At 47.5% G+C, this 10,116-nt stretch overlaps 1 protein-coding gene across 1 annotated transcript in view; it reads left to right on the plus strand.

The window, feature by feature from the left end:
* Positions 1–6,263, plus strand: part of LOC105981511 (lipopolysaccharide-binding protein-like) — an 18,241-nt gene extending 11,978 nt beyond the window's left edge. Inside the window, exons 10-14 of the mRNA XM_013010704.1 lie at positions 1,117–1,184; positions 1,571–1,613; positions 2,191–2,254; positions 3,145–3,221; positions 5,880–6,263. Coding sequence (XP_012866158.1) covers positions 1,117–1,184; positions 1,571–1,613; positions 2,191–2,254; positions 3,145–3,221; positions 5,880–5,924 — 297 coding nt within the window. The 3' untranslated portion in view covers positions 5,925–6,263. The remainder of the gene's footprint in view (positions 1–1,116; positions 1,185–1,570; positions 1,614–2,190; positions 2,255–3,144; positions 3,222–5,879) is intronic.
* Positions 6,264–10,116: the final 3,853 nt, after the last annotated feature.

Raw genomic sequence — 10,116 nt, forward strand, 5'->3', positions numbered from 1 at the left:
CTCCCCCTCCCCCTCCTCCTCCTCCTCCTCCTCCTCCTCCTCCTTTCATTCAGTTCTTGAATCTGGGAAAGTAAGTCAATAACTGGCTCACACACGCACCAAAGGGGTTCTCTCCATGGTATTTATTATCTACAGGTATTTAAGTATCTACTTTCAGATTTCCTTTTTCCTTTATGTATCTCCCTCTGAGTCAGTGAAAGAAGAAATGTGGGGTTTTGTCCTGTTAGCTCTGCAGGGTCTCTATAGCTGACCTTTGAAGACTACATATCCCAGAGTACCTTGCAGTCTGACTTCCAGCCTCATCAGCCAATGGGAGACCCTTTCAGGAGAAGGGAGGGCAGGATCAAGGAAGAAGCCAATGCAGTGTTTGCTTTCTGCCTTGGGCAGGCTCTGGCCAGGACTTTGGTGAATGTTAAACTCTCCACCCTTTGTTCCTTAGTCCTTCTGGTATGAGCAGCCTCTGCTAAAATCCCCGAGCTGCTTAACAATTCCTTTCATGGCTTTTCAAAATTCCATCACTTGTATAAATAATTCCCTTCCTTAAATTCCCTCTGCATTAAATATTGAGTGGTTTTTTTTTCCCCCCTTGATGAACCCTGTTTGATAAAGAAAGTTTCTGAGTCCTTTGGATGTGTGGATGGAGAACTCGGGGCTGTCTTATTTTAGGTTTGGAATTCAAGCTCCATCTCTGCAGAGCTCGACCCTCTTCCAGAGCGGATCAGCAATTCGGCATTGTTGTTGTGGATAGCAAAATGGTTCCCATTGTTCACATAGGTTTAAATAAAATAGCATTTATTTCTACAGCCAGAGCTGATCCTTCCGAGAACTCTCCAGGGATAGGTGAAGCTCGGCCTTCTCTCCCTTGCCTGCTCAATGTTTAATTGCAGTCACAGGCAGCAGTTTCAAGGAAAAAAAAAAATGTTCAAGTCCAAGTTGGAACATGTATTGACCATCTACAATGAGTATACCCTGGGACCCTGCAGTCCAGTGGGCAAATTTCCTGCCTTAACTCACTGAGCTGTTTGTTGGGTGGCCAGCAGACAGCTAGCTGGTCATCAAGCCTGACATGACAGCTGCCATCATTTAAACTTGTTGCTTTTCTTCTGGCTTTTCTAGGGCACTAATATATCCGCCATGCTGACCTTGGACACCAACAAGGTCACAGGGTTCCTGAACCCGGGAAAGTAAGTCAGCCCTCCTTCTCCATGGATGCTTAGCTGGGCTCCACTCCATAGCTGGGGGAGGGAGGGGAAGGAAGTACAATCCTCATCAAAACAGAGGCGAGGGGGTCTCCCCTTTGAGAAGGAAGCAAACGTCATCACTATTGGCTCAATTCTTCTGTCCTGTCGATTCTGTCCCACAAATTTCATATTTGTAAGTAATTCACTAATACTGATTATTCCTTTGGAGTCAGCTGAATTAACTTGTTGTTTGTTACTCAATCTTTTTTGGCCAAACCCTCACCTCATATGTCTCAAGCTAGTATCTCCCTTTTTCAGGGAACCCCACGTGACTCAGGCTTCCTGTGGGTACCATGCTCACTCTGTGAATTGTCTCTGTTTGGTTATAGGCTACAAGTAGAACTGAAAGAATCCAATGTTGGAATGTTCAATGTAAGTCTTGTTTGTATTTACAGCACCAGGTAATTGAGGGTGTTTCCTAAGTCGTTGCTGTTGCACAGAGAATCGGAGCTAGGGAAGGAGAAAACCAGCCCTCTCCCTAGAGACATGGAGGAATGCTCAGGAACACAAGATATAGAACCAAGAAATCCATATCTCCCAATATAAAACAAAATTAAGATGTCTGTTGGAGAGCGGGGAGCCAGTGGCTCGTGCCTGTAACCCTAGCTACTCAGGAGGCTGATATCTGAAGATCATGGTTCAAAGACAGCCCAGGCAGGAAAGTCTGTGAGACTCATCTCCAATTAACCAACAACAAAAAAAGAGTCTCACAGACTTTCCTGCCCAGGCTGGCTTTGAACTAAGATCCCCAGATCTCAGCCTCTTGAGAAGCTAGGACTGCAGTAGTGAGTCACCAACACCAGGCTCAAAATAGTTTTAACTTATAAAATGGCAGCATGATGTAGTTAAGCCTTTGCCCTGTCAGCATGCAGAACCATCCCAGCTCTGGGGTGGCTGTAAGACAAAGTGACCCCGTGGTCACAGTTACACTTCTCTATCTTCCCACCAGGTGGAGCTGTTGGAAGCACTCCTCAACTACTACCTTCTCAACACCCTCTACCCTCAGGTCAACGGTAAGATTCGCAGGGGATTTCCCAGATCTCCAAGAGTGACACGGCTCCTGAGGGGAGGAAGGGAGCGTTGGACTTGGGGCTGGGAGCAGGGTATCCTGAAGGCTGAGGGACCTGGGAAGGCCAGGGGCTTATGGGAAATTACTGTTGGCCTCATGTTTCTCCTGGTACTAGTGAGGGTTGGGGGCCGGGAGAGCTCTTTAAGGCACAGCCACCCCTTCATAAGGGGGAAGGTCCACATCCTGAAAAACTGAGGGCCAGGTCATAGAGAGGGTTGAATTCACATTTGGCAGGAGTCAACTCCTTACCCCCCAAATAAAGCCTTGTTGGGCATGGTGGTGTACATCTGTAATACCAGCACTTAGCAGGCAGAAGTGGGAGGAATGAGAGTTCAAGGCAGGAAAGAGGAGGAGGAAAGGAAGGAGCGAGGAAAGGAAAGAAGGGAGGGAGGGAAGGAGGGAAGGAAAGGAAGGAAGAAAAATAAGAGCTGAGCCCCAGTTCCCTGAGCATCATTTCCTTGGGCTTCAAGGAAAAGCAGGCAGTGGAAGGCAGAGAGGAGTGGCTTCTCAGGAACATACTTGACCCCACACTTGACTGCGACTCCTCCGCCTCCTCCTCCTCCTCCATCTGCTCCTGTGCTTCATAGCTTAGTTTCCCCTGCCAGGCTTCCAAGGTTCGAATCTCAGTTCTGCCACTTTCTAGCTATGGACTAGTGACTTGGCCGTTTGTGCTCCCATTTTCCTTATCTGTGCAATGGGAATGACAACCACACCCCCTTGTGGTCTTTGGTGATTGCTCAGCCGCAACATGCTTGCCTAGAGTTCTGTAGAAAGCGAGTTCTTTGGAAAAACATGTCTGTATTTGTGAGCTCCCAATGACATTGTCCCCTGCAGATAAGTTGGCCAAAGGCTTCCCCCTGCCTCTGCTAAGCCGTGTCCAGCTCTACGACCTTGCTCTCCAGATCCACAAGGTAATCGGGTTCACGGGAGCTTGGGGAAGCTGCTAGCCTGCCAGGCCTGGAGGCCATCACTCAGTGGGTGGGGCCTAGAGGCTGGGAAAGCCTGACTGGAGCAGAATGTTCCAGGGCGTGCTGTGTGTGGAGAAGCCATCCACTTTAGGAGAGACATCCCATCTTAGAACAGGGAGTATTGAGAGCAACTTTGGATTCCACCATGAGGTCCCTAAGGGAACCTCAAAAACGGCTCATTTAAAAAACACCTCAAGCCAGGTGCTGGTGGCTCACGCCTGAAATCTTAGATGCTCAGGAGGCTGAGATCTGAGGATCACGGTTCAAAGCCAGCCTGGGCGGGAAAGTCCGTGAGACTCTTAATCCCAATAAACCACTAGAAAACCAGAAGTGACGCTATAGCTCAAGTGGTAGAGTGATCACCTTGAGCTGAAGAGCTCAGGGACAGTGCCTAAGCCCAGAGTTCAAGCCCCATGACTGACCAAAAACAAAAAACTTCAAGCCAGGAGCCAGTGGCTCATACCTGTAATCCTAGATGTTCAGGAGGCTGAGATCTGAGGATCATGGTTCAAAGCCAGCCAGGGCAGAAAAGTCTGTGAAACTCTTTTCTCCAATAAACCAGCAAAAAGCCAGAAATGGAGCTGTGGCTCAAGTGGTAGAGCTCTAGCCTTGAGTAAAAAAGTTCAGGGACAGGAAGTGGTGCTGTGACTCAAGTGGTAGAATGCTCACCTTGAGCTAAAGAGCTGAGGGACAGTGCCCAGGCCCAGAGTTCAAGCCCCATGACCGACCAAAAAAAAAAAAAGTTCAGGAACAACACCAAGGCCCTGAGTTCAAGCCCCAGTACCAGTACAATAGAAAAAAAAAAAAAAGAAACAAAGTACCTCAAATTCTACACTTACTAATGGGTCAGGTTCTGAAAAATATTGATTGTAAACTATTGTTAGTAATTTCTTAACTCTTAAGCAGATGAGTTATATTATAGATAGATGTTTAGTGTACCTATCTTATGTTAAACAAGTCTTATAACCCTATACACATTCTTTTTTAAATTAATTTACCTATACACATTCTTGAATATTATTTATTATCCCATTGCTCCCTCACCAGTCCTGTTTGGATTTTAGAATATGTATTTCCAGCCCCCCCCCCCTTTTTCAATTTTTGTTTGTCTGGATCCTTGCATTGCTAGTGTTTACTTCTTTGTGTGTGTGTGTGTGTGTGCGCACATATGCTGATCTTGTGGTTTGAACCCAAGGTCAGGATGCTGTCCCTGAGCTTTTTTTTACTTAAGGCTACTACCACTTGAGCCATATAGCTCCACTGGCTTTTTTGTTGGTTAATTGAAGATATAAGTCTCACTTACATCTGTAAGACTTTGCTGCCCAGGCTGGCATCAAACCTCACTCCTCAGATCTCAGTATCCTGAGTAGCTAGGATTATAGGAGTGAGCTACCAGCCCTCAGCTGAGTACTCATCTCTTTCTTTTTAATTTGTTTTAAACATACCATTAGGCTTGGTTCTTGAGTGCGATCTAGTTTTCACCTCCCAACAATAAATATCTACACAGGGTCCTCGCCTATTGTTGTGCTTAACTGACTACCTCCATACCAATAATTATGTCAGTTTTCACCATCCTGATGACTGTTCTGACTGCACCCTTTGTAGCTACCCCTGCCCCCACATTTTAAGTTATCTTTCTAGATAGCATCTGCAGGGTGGCTGGCCAGGCTGGTGGGACATGAAGCTCACAGGAGATGTCCTGTTGGGGCTGGTCCAGGGTTTATGTCAGGAAATGATAACTATGAACATGAATGAAGAAGGCAGGAGTGGCTTGGAACATGGGAATACTGACCAACTGTGAGATTTGGAAAACCAATGTCTAAGGCCCTTTGGGGGCTTCAGATACTTAACACTCGACTGCAGCTGAGTAGTTACAGGGGAAGTCAGGTACTTGTACACAGTTGGCCCCTGAAAAATGGGGTAGGGCCCAGACCTCCCACAGATGTTAATGATTGTTAGGAACCAAGTAGGAAAAGCTTTTAGTTCAATGTTTGGCACCTGGGAAGTAATTAGAAGATTCGTTATATTAACATATTAGATACAATTTTGAGGTCCACTGTGGCACCATGTTGGAGGCAAAGGCCTGGGAAGACCACCCTGGGAAGATTTGAACTTTGTCTTGAGTTCTGAATTCTCACCCACTCACACCCACCTCACCCCCGGGGTGATGTAAATTTAAGATGGGAAGGAGCCACATGAACCCCAGCAGCTCAGGATTTCATGGTCTTTGCCGAGAAGGGAGAATTTAGGTGACACTGAGGATATCGACGAGGCCTGCTTGGGAGGTGTCAAATGGATGTCTACCTGGGAGAAGGTAGCTGGCCAGCTGTGAGGCCTAAGACACTCTGGAGATTTGCACAAAGAACTGGTGTCCAGCAGCCCTTGGGTTTGCCAGGATGGAGGGGAGGGGAAGCTGCCTGCACATCTTTCTGGAATAGAGGATGTTCTTTCTTGTTTGCTTTTGAAACAGTCTCATTGTGTAGCCCAAGCTGGCCTCAAACTCATGATCCTCCAGCCTCCACCAACCAAGGGCAAAGATCATAGGTGCGCCCTGGCTTAGAGTGAACTCTTTACTATCCCTTCCTGTCTCCTTTCTCCTAGGACTTTCTGTACTTGGGTGCCAATGTCCAGTACACAAGAGTTTGAGAGTCAGAAGAAAAACAGGTCTTGGAGGCCACCGCTGGATGGGCCTGTTTCGTTTCCAGCTGTGTGGCACATCTCCAGAGCATTTCAGAAGACAGGGGTATTTCTGTTCTCAGCTCTGAGGAGCTCTGCCCTCTTCCTCTTCTTCATCCAGTTTACCCACCCATCATCTCCCTGATCCAGGACTCAGTCTCCTCCAAAAAGGACCTTCTCTGAACTGACCTGTGAAGTTGCTAAGATCAGGCATTATACTGTTTTGTATGCTTGTATACCAATACCAGGACTTGAACTCAGGGCCTGAGCACCATCCTTTAGCTTTTTTGCCCAAGGTTGACATCTACACTTCAGCCATAGCTCTGCTTCCAGGTTTTTAGTGGAGATAAGAGTCTCGTGGACTTTCCTGCCTAGGCTGGTTTCAAACCACCATCCTCAGATCTCAGCCTCCTGAGTAGCTAGGACTATGGTGTGAGCCACCAGTGCCCAGTGTCAGGCACTGTATTTATTATTATTATTATGCCCTCTGTGATCCCCTCCATCTCTGGAAAGTGCTAGCACTTAGTAGATCTGTAATAAATATGTATGGAATGATCTGATGAAGGAATCACAGTGTTCTTGCTGAACCTCACCCCCTTCTGGACTGTGGGGTCTCTGCCTGGTCAGCCCCAATCGTGGCCTCCAAAGGTAGACCTCCAAAGGCAGTCCCCCAAAGGCAGTCCCCTCTCATTGGCCACTGTGGCTTCGACAAAAGCCACAGTGTACGCACGCCGCTCAGCCAGCTCCCTGATGCCTGTGTCTATGCTGAAGGCCCTCCCTTCCACGTCTGCTGCTCCTCTGCTTCTTGTCTGCTACAGACCCCCTGAGCCAAAAGCAGAACTGGGGCCTCCTGCTGCTTTCTCCATGGAAGCTCGTTGCAGGCCAAGAGGGAGTGGATCCAACCAGGGCTCTGCTCTGACCCAAATAAAAAGCTCATCCAACAGTTGTTTATGAGCTCCACGCCTGGAGGGAGAGGCCAAGATTTCTAATTACTGAACAACGAGGCTTTGATCAGACTTCATAAAGAGTCATTTCTAAGTTATGTGGTGAGGCCCCCAGGGGCTGGGAGTCAGAAGGCTCATTTGATTTTTTTTCCCTTTAATTTCCTTAATGAGCAGATGGATAGAGCTGCTAGCTAGCAAATAATTCACTGTGAATAGACCCATTTACTCTGGATGTGACAGAGATGGGTTCCAAGATGGGACAATGTGTTGTCACCAAGCATGTAGCAGGGTAAGCCCAGCTCTGCCTCCTGTTTGCTCTTCCATTCCTGCGGAAAAAGTGACAAAGAGCAGAGGCTACAACCCATGTGGGCTCTTCTTCCCTGTCTGAAAGGTAAGGATGACGGTAATGGTGGCTGCCTCCTGGGGCTGTTGAAATAACAGTATTAAGTCATAGGTTTAGCCATAGTGGGGTTCAGGGGTTCAGAGTGTACTCACTGAGCCTCCTGTCTGCCGGATACTAGGCACCTTGGCTGAGCAGAATTAAGCGGACCAGACCCAGCTCTGGTCTCCATTGCTGAAACCTTGTGCCTCAGGTCTGGTGAAACAGCTGTGTTAGGTATGCCCAGAACAGTTCCCTCTCCTCCCTTCCTCTCCATGAAAGACAGCACAAAGCCTTACCACAAATCACCTGCCTAAAACCAGTGATCACCTGACTGTGAGTCAGCAAAGGGCCCCAGACTCTGAGATCACTTCCTCCTCCGCTGAGGTCACTTCCTGAACCACCCTGGGTCACGCCTCCTTCGAACAGTGAGAGGTTGCCCAGGCTCTGAATCATTTCCACTTCTGCTGTGGTCCCTCCTCCCCCAGCCCTTCCCTATATAATCCCACTCAATTGTAAATCCCACCTTCTTCTGCTCTCCCTCGCTCCTTTTTTCTTCTCTCCTCTTTTTTTTCCTTTCTTTTTCTTCTCTTCTCTCCCTGCATGCCTCCATCTTGTGTGGGCCAGCAGTTTGCTTTCCCCCAATAAACTCTGTTCTTCCTGAACCATGTGGCGGTCTCCTTTTGGCAAACCTTACAAGCTGGACTAGATCCAGCTCCCCTGCTATGGGCCCCTGGGCAGATTGTCTCTGAACTCTGTGCCCTTGCCTCTCAGATGAGGCTGAATCGTTGCACTAGGTGAGGAGGAACCTGTAAGATACTCCCCAAGCATCTGTGAGCACCTAGAGGTGCAACCAGGGTCTGTAACTGGCAAACACCATGGCCATCTACTATGGTTTGAATGCAAAATAGCCTCCCACCAACTCATGTGTTGATAGAAGCCTCCCTAGGGCCTAGAGTCCCCCACCTCTTGTACCCAGTTGCCTTACTTCAGCACGGGGCTCTTGTTGGTGTTACAAAGCCCACACATGGGTCAGACATGCTGTTTGCAGGCTGCAGAATCCACACTTATGTATAATTCCCATGTTCCTGTGGCCGGCAGGATAGAGATGCAGAATTGACCCTGAGGCCACACCAGGACAACAAAGCTCGCTTGTGCATTAGCTCCACTCCTGTTTCCCAGCAGCACAGAGCCAGCTCTTGTCTCTACACCTACGGACTCACCTGACTGAGGATGGAAAGTTCAGGGAAAAAGTTATGTCACTATGGAACTGTATGGACTTTCTTTTCCTGTCACTGTTTCCTCAACCAAATGGTTTGAGCCACTGTTGGCACAGTATAACCTGCAGAGTCATCTAGAGATTACCTAAAGTAGATGTGGGTGAAGTGCCCAGTTTTCAGATGCCCCCTCACAGACCATCAGAGACTACGATCAATGCAAACAGCAAAGAGTCGTTTATTGCAAGCTCGAGTTTGGTCCTCCATGCACTAAGTAACCGGTGACGCTAAGAGGCTCAGAGCAGAAAATTAGCACACCTTTTATAGTATCAAACAAACAAGTTTAGGGAGTTTTCACACAAGCAGGTTCACAAGTTCAGCAAGTTCACAAGTTCAGGGGCTTTAAGTCCACCCTGACCGCACTTCCCTTTTTCTGATGGAACACTTAGGCAACTGTTCTGTTCCTTAGTGGGCAGGGTTGGTGGCAACCTGTGGTTTTTCCAAGAACTGTTTTTTTCTTTGGGGGTTACTCTGAGGGCAGCACAGCTACAGGTTGGTGGGGTTAATCTTAAAATGGAGTCACTTTAGCTCTTCAGTGGGATACTGGAAGGGTCTGTGCAAATGCTATTTCATGGAGGGGACCTGAATGACCTCAAGTTTGGGTATTTGCAGGGGCCTGGAACCATTCCTCTGCAGATAATGAAGGACGATTTTTACATACTAGACCCAATGTGTGCTTATAACTCCACCCTGACCAAAGAAGATTGCAGCACTTATTTAGCGCTCAGTTATCTGCTTGTCAAATGCCCCAAACCCAGTGCTTCTCACACTGCCTGTGCCCATGAGAGTCTTATTGGGATGGAGATTCTCATGGAGGTAGCCTAGGTTGAGCTAAGACTCTGCATTCCTAGACACCACTGCTGGTCCTCAAAGCACTCTTTATTGGGTAGTGAACTCAAGAACTCAAGTCCAGCTCCACAGGGGTAAGTGTTCTCAGTGCTGCCATCTCCTGGAACAGTGGATGTATATTAGGTATTTGTCACATGAGTGTATTTGGTCATGGATCATCAACTTGATCTAGATTTGATCAATTGAGAAACCCAACCAATTCTACATTATCCCAATAACCAAGCCAGGTGCTGGTGGCTCACACCTGGAACCCTAGCTACTCAGGAGGCTGAGATCTGAGGATCTGAGGATCAAGGTTCAAAGCCAGCCTGGGGAAGCAAAGTCTGTGAGACTCTTATCTCCAATTATTTACCAAAAAGCCAGAAATGGAGGTGTGCTTTAAATGGTAGAGCATCAGATTTGAGGGGGGAAAAAGTTCAGGGACAACTACCAGGCCCTGAGTTCAAGCCCCAAGACTGGCACACACACACACACACACACACACACACACACACACACACACACACACACACAGAGTATTCGTATCATATTATTACTTACAATAAATGTAATATTAATATAATACTAATAATGGTATAAACTGGACACAAGATATACAGGAACTCTGTTACCTTTTTCTGTTCAGGACTGGTTCTCTACTACTTGAACCACACCTCCACTTCTGCTTAATAAGGTTAATAAGAATCTCTGGAGCTGGGCACTGGTGGGTCATG

The sequence above is a fragment of the Dipodomys ordii genome, unplaced genomic scaffold (assembly GCF_000151885.1).
Source record: "Dipodomys ordii isolate 6190 unplaced genomic scaffold, Dord_2.0 Scaffold13, whole genome shotgun sequence".
NCBI lineage: Eukaryota > Metazoa > Chordata > Mammalia > Rodentia > Heteromyidae > Dipodomys > Dipodomys ordii.